The sequence below is a fragment of the Ochotona princeps genome, chromosome 4 (assembly GCF_030435755.1).
Source record: "Ochotona princeps isolate mOchPri1 chromosome 4, mOchPri1.hap1, whole genome shotgun sequence".
NCBI lineage: Eukaryota > Metazoa > Chordata > Mammalia > Lagomorpha > Ochotonidae > Ochotona > Ochotona princeps.
The window spans coordinates 80,570,808-80,583,422 of record NC_080835.1 but is presented as its reverse complement, the minus strand read 5'-3'; the positions used below and the strand labels follow the sequence as shown (position 1 = coordinate 80,583,422).

Sequence of the window (12,615 nt, the reverse complement as noted above, 5' to 3'; positions counted from 1 at the left end):
TATAGTTTTGCTAATGTCTAATGCTATTCAAGTCTGCTATCCATAAGTTATCTGTTCTTGATAGGTTATATTTAACATCTTCCTCACACACTCTAAGAAGGTAGAAGATTTCTCTAACTTTTATATAATGTTTGTATTTATTTGAGAAGACTTTTCCCTTAGACCTTCCTTTTAGATTTAATCAGATAATGGAATCTGTAAAATTGTTTTTTTTTTATGTAACATTTCTTAAGAGTTTGCTATGCCCCATAAAGTATGCCAGTTATACAAAATGTAGGTTTTAATTTTTTCTTTTATTCTGCATCTCACTGATTAAAAAAAAGTATAGACAAGCCAAGCACATGTTTGTTAAGAAAGACTTAAATTATTTCATTTTCTAAAAGTACTAACTTTTGATTTTTATAGGTTTTGGAAAAAGTTTCTGAAACTTTTGGATATAGAAATTTAGAAGACTTTATGGCATCTCATTTAGATTATTTGATTTTGGAATGGCTAAATTGTCAAAATGCTGAATATAGCTTATCTTCTTTTCCTTATATTTTATTAAACTACAGAAATGTTGAAGACTTTTATAGGTAGGTTTATATATGGTATATGTGAACTATGTGTAATTTAGAATTGGGTTATCATGTTTGACTGTTCCCCCTGCATACAGATGAGAGACTGCATCGTGTGAGAAGCAGGATGACTTAATGTAATAGTTGATGAAAATAGTTGCTAGACTTTGGATTTGATCCTGCTGTTGGAATATCCAGCTGTGGGAGTTGGGCAACTCATGCAACACTCAGTGAAGTATGGGAGTTTTACAGAATCTTTAGTGTTGCCTTTAGCATTAATATTTGACAAACTCCGCTTTGAAAAAGTAAAAGATAAATTACTCATGCAGATTATTTTTGTCCTATTCTTCATTTGAGTTCTGGACTCTATGGATATTTAGTACTTCTGTTCGAATTAGAAGTTTCAGGAGAAGTATTCATTTTGCTTATTGTGTAAAAGAGATTTTGGGAAGAATGAGAGGTTTGAAACATTTCATGAGTCATGTTTAGGGGCCAGTATTAATGGCACATCAAGTTAAGTTCGTACCCACAAATGAAGTTCAGGCTGCTCCACTTCTCATCACGTCAGATGCCCTCAGTGACGCCTGGTTGGGACTTAACCTGGGAGCCAGCACTCAGTCCAGGTCTCCCAAGTGGGTAGCATGGACCTAGCTGCTTGAGTTATCGCTTGACACATCCCAGGGTGTACAAGGAGTTGGAATTGCAAACACAGCCAGAACTGAACCCAAAGCTGTCTGATACGAGATATAAGGATCCCAGCTAACAGCATGAGTTGTCTGGCCAAGTTTCCAACCCCTTTTCCCACAGTTTTTTGGTTGGTTGGTTGTTTTTGTTTAAATCACAGGATTAAGATGAACAGCCTAAGCTGTCTTTTTAAGGTATAATTATTTAGAATTTGTTTAGCTTTATTTCTTCATTCATACATTAGAGTAGAACTGATACCAATAAAGTGCTTCTCTAATATTGAGTGTAAGAAAGCTTTATATTTAAGTACTGTATTATAATATTTTACTTTAAAATTTGGCTATAATAATTTTTCACTTTTTTGTTTTTGCATTTTTAGATCTTGTTACAAAATACTAATTCCACATCTGGTGATTAGAAGTCACTTTGATGAAGTGAAAGCCATTGCTAACCAAATTCAAGAGGATTGGAAAAGTCTTCTGATAGACTGCTTTCCCAAGATTCTTGTGAATATCCTTCCTTATTTTGCCTATGAGGGCACAGCTGATGGCGGGATGGCACAGCAGAGAGAGACTGCTGCTGCGGTTTATGACACACTGAAAAGTGAAAGCTTCCTGGGAAAGCAGGTATGCTTCAATGTCACGTATTTTTTATTTTCCAATACATGATATAAGTTTTACATTTTTAGGTTTTTAGTCATCATATATACAACTAAAGTTAGCTTGTGGTAGTTCCTAATAAAGCCAACCCATAATTTTTTGTTACTGTGTGATATTTTCTCCCTTTTAAGTAAGTGGAAATGCTTTTTCATTTGAAATACGCAGAAAGAAACAGCAGGGAAAAAAAAAACTTTTAGGATAATTTTATTTGTGCTTCTTTATATTTTGTCTTAATTACCAGTATTATACAACTTTAAGCTAGTTAAGTTGAAGAAATCCTGAACACTGTATATAGAAGACCTTCTTCACTCTCTTCAAATATCAGTATGCTTTCCATCTTCCCAGGAAAAATTCCATGCCAAATTCCCAGTTGCTGTTTGCTCTTTTTTTCCAATCAATATCATCAATCATAGAGGTTGACATTGTGGTGTAGCACATGAATCTACTTGTGGTGCTGGCTTTCCATGTAGGCCCTCGTTTGAGTCCTGGGTACTCCACTTCCAATCCAGTTCCCTGCCCTTGGCCTGGGAAGCAGCATAGGATGGCCCTAGGCCTCTGTGCCCACGTGGGAGACCTGGAAGAACCTACTGGCTCCTAGCTTCAGACTGGCCCATCCCTGAGCATTGCAGCCATTAGAGGAGTCAGCCAGCCAATAGAACATCTTTGTCTTTTTCTCTCTGTAACCCTGACTTTAAATAAAACTTAAATAATTTTTCAACCTTAAATAATTATTTTGAAAGGCACTGTGACAAAACAGCATCTATGTACTGCTTGACTCCCCCAAATGGCCATATTAGCCAGAGTTTGTTCAAGCTGAAGCCAAGAGCCAGGAACTTTGTAATTCTATTTGAGTTTCCCATATGGATATCAGAGCCCAAGTACTTCGACCATTTCATGCTGCTTTCCCAGGCCTTGTTAGCCAGGAGGTGAATCCAAAGCAGAGCGGCCAGAGCTGGAATCCTTACTCTGATATGCGACATTAGCATGTGGTGGCTTAATGCAGTGCGCCACAATGCAGGCCCCATAATTCACTTTTAATTTCAGTTTGTTGCTTACTATTAGTCTTCTTATCTATCATCATGTAAGCATTGTAAAGCTAGGACTCTTGTCTTTTTGTGGTGGGGAGGGCAGAGGACTGAATTATTCCAACTAATTTATTGGGTGCTCATTGAACTTTTTTTGTTATTTATTTATTTTTTTTAAGAAAATGGAATAGAGAGAAAGGAAAATAAAAATCTCTGGTTCACTGATTGACTTCACATGAAACGGTACCCATGTGCAATGCTGACACCACAGGGTGGAAGATTAGTCAGTTGAGGCGTTAAGCTGGTACCCTAAATTTGAGTTCTAATATTCTTTTTCTGTGTAAGCAGATTAATACAAATATTATCAGGTTTTAATCTTCTAAGACTTTTAAGTTGAATTCTTAAAATATTTAAGTTGTAAGATTGTTTGGCGTCTCTGATCTTCTGAACAGTTCATGTATACTGTTTCTAAACATTGCAGATCTGGCTCATTAGACAATCCTATAACACTAGTGAAGTTATTTTTGTGCAGTAGAACATCTTTATTATTCTTCTGTTATTAAAGAAATTTCCTTAGTTTTCCCTTACTTATTCCAGATAAACTTTGTAAAAACTGGATTTTAAAAATTCATTTTAATTTGCATTATTTTTCATGAAACAGTTTTATAGGTATAGATTCCCCCTTAACCTTCTTTGCCCACCTCCATTTTCCCCTCTGTTATTACAGTCGTATAGTCCTTCAGCAACTGTCACAAGTCCAACATGCTGCTATTTAAGTGTGTGAAGGCATTGTAGATATAGACGGTGGTAGAAAGTCTAGTATCCTGTTGTCTGGATTTTAACAAGACTAAAACTGGAGATGATAAAATGGAAAACTGATCTATAAACTAGAAGGGAAGTTAGAATCTTAACATTAGATTTATTTTATATCTTGTTCTATTTTATTACCAGGAAGAGTGTTTTGAACCTCCTTACACATCAGTTAAATTGCTTTGGAGTACTGTAATTCCTTATTTGGAGAATTAAAGCTACCAACTTTACAGTTCACACTTAACTCGACTGAGGTGTAACATTACTAATTTTTTAGAGCATGTATGCTCTTTGTGTAGACATAAGTTACCCATGCTGTGAGGTGAAGTGCTAAATGTTGTACTCCCTTAAGGGGAAGGTGTTAGTTGAATTATCAGTAAGTAAAAGAGGATGTTGGTAGCAGTTAGTCTGAAAATTTGGGATAGCACCAGAGTAGAAGCTGGGAAGAAGCAAGGTAGTACACAGATGACAATTGTGGATAGTCACTGAGAATTCTTAAGTTCTACAAATGATAGAGATTTCAAATCAAAAGCAGAATACTGATTGAGAAGTGGTATAGGTTAGCATGGCCTTTGTTGGAAGGAGAATTACTATGTTGAGTCATTTATTGCTAGGCCCAAAGCTTCAATTAAAATGATTCTTCAAGATGAATAGGAGAGATTGGTGTTGTCACACAGTGGGTTAAATTGCCACATCTAGTAACAACATGCCGTGTCTGAGTGCCAGTTGCAGTCTCCTTTCCAGTTTCCTGCAAATGGGTCTGGGAAAGCAGTGGATGATGGGCCAAGTGACTGGGCCCCAGCTAGTCATGGGGGAGAATGCAGGTGAAGTTCCAGTCTCCTGGTTTTAGTCTGGCCCAGAACTGGCTGTTGAGTCCATTTGGGGAATGACCCAGCAGACAGAAGATCTCCCTCTTTGCTACCATTGTGTCATTCTGACTTTTAAATAGTTTAAAAAAATCACTTATTTTAGTTTCAGAAAGATCTTCCATCTGCTGGTTTGCTCTCCAGATGACTACAGTGGCTAGGGCTGGACCGTGCCAAAGCCAGGTGTTTCATCCAGGTCTCCCAAGTGAGTGGCAGAGGGCTAAACATTTGGGCGGTCTTATGCTGCTTTTTTAAGGTCATTAGGATGCTGAATCAATAGTGAAGTAGGGCCTGGCACGGTGGCCTGGTGATTAAAGTCCTTGTCTTTAACATGCCAGGATTCCATATAGGCACTGGTTCTAATCCTGGCAGCCCCCTTTCCCATCCAGCTCCCTGCTTGTGGCCTGGGAGAGCAGTTGAGAATGGCCCAGAGCCTTGGGATCCTGCACCCGTGTGGGAGACCTGGAAGGAAGTTTCTGGCTCTTGGCTTCAGATCTGCACAACTCCAGCCATTGTGGTCACTTGGGGAGTGAATCATTGGACAGAAGATCCTCCTCTGTCTCCTCCTCTCTGCATATCTGACTTTGCAATAAAAATGAATAAACATTTTTTTAAAAAGAGTGAAGTAGCTAGGACATGAACTAGCACACATACAGAATGTTGGCCTCACAGACAGTAAGTGACATTACCCATAATGCCACATACCTGCCCCTCAAATAAATAAAGTTAAGCTCTAGAGTCTAAGAGCATTATTTTTTTTTAAAGATTTATTTATTTTTATTACAAAGTCAGATATACAGAGAGGAGGAGAGACAGAGAGGAAGATCTTCTGTCTGATGAATCACTGCCCAAGTGAGCTGCAACAGCCTGTGCTGCGCCGATCCGAAGCCAGGAACCAGGAACCTCTTCCGGGTTTCCCACACGGGTGCAGTGTCCCAAGGCTTTGGGCTGTCCACAACTGCTTTCCCAGGCCACAAGTAGGGAGGGAGGTGGATGGGAAGTGGAGCTGCCGGGATTAGAACCGGTGCCCAAATGGGATCCCTGCACTTGCAAGGCGAGGACTTTAGCTGCTAGGCCACGCTGCCGGGCCCTAAGAGAGTATTATTAATATGATTTCTACTTGTAGTATGCAGATGGGCTCCATGAAGAAAAATGCGGTGTTAGGTAAGTATGTTACAGATCTTTTGGCCATATCTTTCTGTTGCAGTCACTAAATTTGTAGACAAGAAAATGACATAGGCCCTTTTAGTTTTCTTAAAGGTTAGAGATAACAAAATTAATAAATATTAAATATATTTTAATTTTTTTTCTTGTAGATCGATCATCTGTTCATTAGCAATTTGCCTGAGATTGTGGTAGAGTTATTAATGACTTTACATGAACCAGCAAATTTTGATACCAAGCAAAGCACTGACCCCTGTGACTTTTCAGGGTGCGTACATTTTAGTCTTGGAGAATAACTGCAGCCTGATGTCCTAGGGAAGTGACGTGTCAGCACTTTTCAATTGTCCATTTCAATTTTCAAACGTTCACTTTCTTTATAAAGGTTGCTTCTTTAAGCATTGTCATCTATGAATTAAAGCAGTTCGCTTTAATTCAGCCTCCTGACAGGAAACTGTCGTGTCTAGATGAGCACTTTGTTAGGATAACAGTAACCCTTTTCCTCCCAATGTTTCTGGAATATTTCAGCATTTTGTTGTCTGCAAACTTTTTTTCTCTTTGCATGCTGCTTCTGTTTCTCTACTTTTTATCATGGCTTGCTTTTCTAGATTGCCTCTTCTTTTGTCCTTGGGTATCAGAATTTTACTTCTTCGCTGTGCAGTTTAATTTGAATGTTTACATGATACCGTCAAAAAAATTTATGGAAAAATGTATTCAGAAAAAAATTTGTGGTTGAATTTCTTGAACCAAAATGTTTGGCTTTTAATTTTGCTTTCCATAAACTGATGTAAAAGTTGTTTTCCTAACTTGAATTTGCTCTTTTGAAATTTCTCTCTGTTCCGTATGTCTTGCTGTGTTATGCATGTAAAATAATATCTAACAAGGCACTTTAAAACATATAATTTCATTGTCTCTGAATTACATTTGATTGATATATCCTAAAATATTACTGGTTTCATAGTAGTAGAGCCAGTGAAGTTTTACAAAGGTGCATTTGTGGAGCTGCCATTGCTTTTTTTTTTTTTTTTTTATCCATTTTATTGTATTGTTGTTGACAATCTTTACATAGTTAACTATAGTTGAAGGAAAAACAAGAAAAAGAAAAAACAGGTTCAGGGGGATAGGGAGGTGGGCAATGCTATTATGTCCATATTGTTTCCATCATGTATCTGAGGTAAAGGGGGATATTGAGGGAGAAGCCCCACCTGGTTTCCCGCCCACCCCAAGTCCCGGATGTGGGGCATGCTCTGAGATATGTGCTCAAGTGGAGTTAATAGTTCTCCAGTTATGAGTCACTGCCAGTTTCGCTCGATGAGGTGGTCCACTGATTGATATGGTCCATCATGAAGTCTCCATTTGTCCCATATTTCGCTGCCAACATGTAGCTGAGATGAATGATTGTCCTATTCTGTCTTCTGTCTTTTCTTGGTTAGAATTCTGAGTCCAGCAGTTCAAGTGGGGAGATCTCCAAAGATACTTTGAGGTATTCCCAGATTAGTTTCTTGTATGTTCTAGCAAGCATAGGGCCCGGCACAGTCCATCACCCTGATCAGCTGGTGGTTGCAATTGCTGTGTTGGTTCTGTTTTCAGTCCCGAGTTGCACTGGAACCAATGGGTGTTGCAGTCCAGTCTGGTTCGGCCCTTACATCAACCAGTGGGAGCTGCAGCCTAGTTGGGGCGACCCACAATAACCCCCACCAGACCGCCCCCTACCCTGGTTTGCCAGTATGTGTAGCAGAAGACCAATCTGTCCCCCATCCCATTTGGCTCTGGTACTTGTCAATGGGTATTAAAGCTTAGTTTTATCTAACCAACTCAACCATCCAGCCCTCACAGATATTGTTGAGTACCTCTCTATCTAGCCATCCCAGCCCCCGTCCTAGTTTTCATGCCCTCCCACAGGAATAGTGACCCAAGAGGGGGAACCCACTTTTTCCCTCCCAGGTCTCTCTGTCCCGGTTTATGCACTCTTTAGGTGGTCCTGTGATTTGACTCGACAGAATTAGTCCCCAGTGCCAGCTTCTGCCAGCTGATGCTGTGGCCCTGATCTAGTCCACATGCAGCGCACAGGTGTTGTAGCCTTGCCTAGTCGTGTCTGTCTCTATCCCAGCCCACGCTCTCCAGTGGGAGTGGCTGTCCAGCGAGGGGACCAGCCCCTTAACCCCCCCGCCAGCTCTGCCCCTCCCTTCCTGGATCTCACGTGTGCTGAATGGGTGCTGCATTCATATCCAGTACAGACAACCACGCCCTGGCGTTCCATAATGTGTACTGGTTTTGTCGCAACCAAACCCGGCCCATTCCACACTCTGTTCTGGTGATCGGATTTGCCAGAGGATGACATGAACTGATTCAGCCTGGTCTGCTCCTGACCCATGCCGAATGCATGCCAGTGGGAAACTTTCCATGGCCTATTCTGGGCTGTTTCCAATCATGCTTCTCGCGCTTACCTGCAGGGACTGTGTCCTGCCAGAGGAGTTGCCCAGGCTCCTCCATCAGAACCCCTCCCAATGCCAGATTTTGCGCTTGCCAGGGGGTTCTTGAGCCAACCCTACTCAGTTCACCTCCTGTCCTAGCAGGAACAGTGGCTTTTCCTGGCTGGCTTTCCCCCCATTCTGACTCTTGTTGTTGGATGTTTCAGCCCAGCCATGGCTCGTCCATACCCACATACAGCTCACACATGGCTCAGAAGGGGATTGAGACCCAGCCTAGTCAGTCCCACATCTACCCTGTTTCTCCATGACACCAGATGGTGCTGGGATCTGAACCGGCCTGGTGCATCCAATCCCAGCCCACACTAGTGCCTCGGGTGACTGCAACTGTTTCCTAGATAGAACGCAGCCCCCATTCCAGCACATACACCCCTTGGTGGGAACCTCATCCCAGCTGTGGCATCCCAGATTGGGACCGTTCCTAGCCGTAAATCACGCACCTGCACGTGGTTGCTCCGAGGACCATTAGGTGCCAGCCTGCTAGACAAGCCGGAGCTTATCTTTTACTTGATAGGTGTTCAAAGCTCAGCATTATTAAGGGATTGGAAGTTCTTCAAAGGAAGAGTTACTGGCATTGGGAATCTTTAGGATTGACTCAGATCCCAGAAACAGTGGGGTCACTGTAGAGCTATCTCAGCAGCGATTCAGACGTCCAATACCCCAGAGCTCCCCGGCCGGGCGGCCAGCAGGCACAGCCTGGCGCCAAATGGCACACTGGCCGCCCGGGCCCAGCCTGCCATGAGCCATGGGCACATGGCGGACTGGGTTCGGGATCCGAGCTAGACGTCCTCTCCTGCAGCCCTCGGCTCGCCTCTGGTAGCCGGAGGTGTAATCCTGCAGGCCCAAGGTTGCGCCCCTCCCCAATCCCGTTCACTACCCAATGAGGGTAGTGGGTGGGTCCCGGACATGCCCAGTCACGGAGGCCTCCCCCCTCGGCGTACTCACCCCAGAAGGAAGCAGGCCCCGCACCCAGGCATGTCCGGGCCCAGCCCGCCATGAGCCATGGGCACATGGCGGACTGGGTTCGGGATCCGAGCTAGACGTCCTCTCCCACAGCCCTCGGCTCGCCTCTTGCCATTGCTTTATAAAAGATTATTTAAGCAGATCATCTAAGGTTGTTCAAATCATTGAGGATGTCTTGATACTTGGAGTGATGTATATGTAGACTGTAACATCATTTGTGATATTATTGGAAGTATAATTTTCTAGTTTATGTGTATTTTTTGGAAGTTCACTGGTATATCAGCAGAACCTTTTTTTCTTGGTAATTTTTTTCTGAAAATAATGACTGTATTTGTTCCATTTTTTAGGGATTTGGATCCTCCTCCTAATCCACCTCATTTTCCATCCCATGTGATAAAAGCAACATTTGCCTATATCAGCAATTGTCATAAAACTAAATTTAAAAGCATTTTAGAAGTTCTTTCTAAGAGCCCTGTGAGTATACATTTAAAGTATAACGATTGAAAAGAGAATTTATGTTTTCAGTGAAAACGTCCATGTAACTATATTTTAAAGAGAAAATAAATGGAATAATTGAGAAAGAAATCACTCAATTATAAGTGTTTTAAAAATTGATTTTTTTCATTTGAAAAGCAGATCAAGTTAGCAGGAGACAGAGTCCCCATCCCAGTGGGTATGTTTAACTCTCCCACTGCCTGGTGTTTCAAATCAGGATTATTTCAAGTCACAGTTGAAAACCCAATTGAGTTCTCAAAACCCCATCGATATCTGCAATAAGAGTTATAGAATCCAAGTACTTGATCTCTCCCCTGATGCTTCCTAGGGTGCACATTAATAAGACTGTAGAATTGGGAATGCTGTTGGACCCTTGCTAAACACTCTGATACAGCATGTGACATCCCAGATGGCATGTTTACCACCACACCACACACACCCCATGTACCAGTCTTTGTCGTTATGATTTACTTTTCTGCATTAATTGAAATATGTTAATTATGAGACTAGAGTTAGTGAAGCTTTCTTCAGGCATTAGTTCAGAGGATAGTCTCCTTGTAGCTAAATATATGTGATTAGACAAGTTTGTACTAAGTATATTGTTTATTTTCTAGGACTCCTACCAGAAAATTCTACTAGCTATATGTGAGCAAGCAGCAGAGACAAATAATATGTATAAAAAGCACAGAATTCTTAAAATATACCATCTCTTCGTTAGTTTACTACTGAAAGATATAAAAAGTGGATTAGGGGGAGCTTGGGCCTTTGTTCTTCGAGATGTCATTTATACTTTGATTCACTATATTAACAAACGGTAAGTGATAGGTAAGCAATACATTTGCAACAATATCCCAGTCTATCTTTATTGGAGGACTTTGTAGCCTCTAAGAAAAGATACAAGAGTATTTTTGTGTGTGTGTTTTTAAAATAAGTGCTAGTTACAGATGATCTTATAGAAATTAGTTACTGTAGAATTGTGACTAAGTTGAGCTTTGCAAGTCTGATATTCTCCATTGAGACTTCTGTTGTGTTTTTATCGCTGGATAATATACAGCTTAGCTTTGTCATTTTTACCATCAAAGGCACAATTTAAAATGTTGTGCAACTGTCACTATTTCCACAATTTTTGTTATCTGATCAGAGTCTCTGGCTTATTAAGCATTTTATTAAGCATCTGTATTGCATTTTCTTCCAGTTCTTACTAACCTCTGATCTACTTTCTGTCTGGAATTTATACATTTTAGATATTTCATATCATTAGTATAATAACTGTCCTTTTGTTTCTGGCATATTTCACTTTATTCAAAGTTCACTCACGTTATAGCATGTATTAAAACTTGATTTATTTAAATGATTTGTTTATTTACTTGAAAGGCTAATTTACGCTGGGAGTGGCAGAGGCAGAGAGAGAGGAAGTCTTTCATCTACTCATTTCATTTCATCTACTCCCCAGATGGCTATACTGGCCCAGGCTGAGCCAGACTTAAATCAGGAGCCTAGAACTTCTGCTTCTCCAACATGGATGCAGGGACCCAAGCCGTGCATGATTTTCCATTGCTTACTCAGGCCATTAGCAAGGAGCTGGATCATAAGTGGAGAGCTAAGGCTCAAATCGGCACCCATATGCAATGCTGTCATTGCAGATGTCGGCTTAACCCACTAATGACACTTCACTTTTTTGGGATGAATACACTTGAATACACTTTTTTGGGATGAATAATATTCCATTGGTGCTTCTATTCATCAGTTGATGAAAGCACCTCAGTTGAATTTTAAATAGAGATGCCACACCAGTTGGTGTGCAGGTCTCTGTTTTTAATTCTTTTGTTTATGTACTTAACAGGGACATTGGGAGCTCTTGTGATACTTTCATATTTTACTAGCTGCACCATGTTACATTTCTTTTATAGTGTACAATGCTTCCATTTTGTTCACACCATTGCCTAAGCTTTTTATTTCCTGTTGATTTACTCATCGTGTTAGATGTGAAGCAGTACCTCATGGTTTTAATATTACATTTCTTCAATGGCTAATAGTGTTAAATGTTTTTTTCATGTGCTTATTGACCATTTGTGTGTATCTTTGGAAAAACATGTGTTCCAGTTGTTTTTCCATTTAGAAAATCTTACTGTCTTTTGTTAAGCTTTAGGAGTTACTTATATATTCTATATATCAAACTCTTAATAAATTGATTTCAAATATCTTCTACCATTGTCTTTTGCTGCTTCCTGTAATGACTTCTGATGTCCCTAGATTTTAGCTTTTGATGATATTAGTTATCTGCTTTTTCTTTTGTTTTGTTGTTGTTGTTGTTGCTGTTTTTTTTTTTTTTGGCTGATTCTTTTTATATCATATGTAAGAATCCATTGTCAAATCTATCTTCATGAAGACTTAATGTTATGTTTAGTTTTAAGGTTTTAGCTGTTATGTGAAGATATTTTGAAAATCACAGGATTTTTTGGATTGGGAGATGACTTTATTTTAGTGATAAATGGTTTTGAAGTTCATACATAGGTTTGTCATGATATGCATTTTCTGTGAAATTTTTTTAATCTTTGCTGTTTAGGTCATTGATCCATTTTTAGTTGGTATTTTTCTGTTTTGGTTTCATTTTCTTTGGGAGGGAGAGAAAAAACCAAGAGATCTTTTATCTTTCTCTACTGGCTTATCCTCTCTAACACTTGCAAATTCCAGGGCCAGGCCAGGCATAGGCACAGAATCAGAACTGCATCTCAATCTTCCACACAGGAAAAACAATTCAGATTTTTAATCCATCATCTGCTACTCCCAAGGTTGTGCATTAGCAGGAAGTTAAAATAAGCAGAGATGGAACTCACACTCAGGCTCTCTGATATGTGGACACGAGTAGCATGTTAACTATTGTACCCAATTCCTGCCTCTTGAGG

General features: G+C 40.2%; 1 protein-coding gene across 2 annotated transcripts in view; it reads left to right on the top strand.

Moving 5' to 3' along the window:
• Window positions 1-12,615, top strand: part of ATM (ATM serine/threonine kinase) — a 133,157-nt gene that overhangs the window by 54,307 nt on the left and 66,235 nt on the right. For both annotated transcript variants that reach the window (XM_058663948.1, XM_058663949.1), the window contains exons 25-29: window positions 406-575; window positions 1,621-1,867; window positions 5,918-6,033; window positions 9,562-9,688; window positions 10,324-10,523. In XM_058663948.1, the coding sequence (XP_058519931.1) occupies window positions 406-575; window positions 1,621-1,867; window positions 5,918-6,033; window positions 9,562-9,688; window positions 10,324-10,523 (860 nt within the window). The remainder of the gene's footprint in view (window positions 1-405; window positions 576-1,620; window positions 1,868-5,917; window positions 6,034-9,561; window positions 9,689-10,323; window positions 10,524-12,615) is intronic.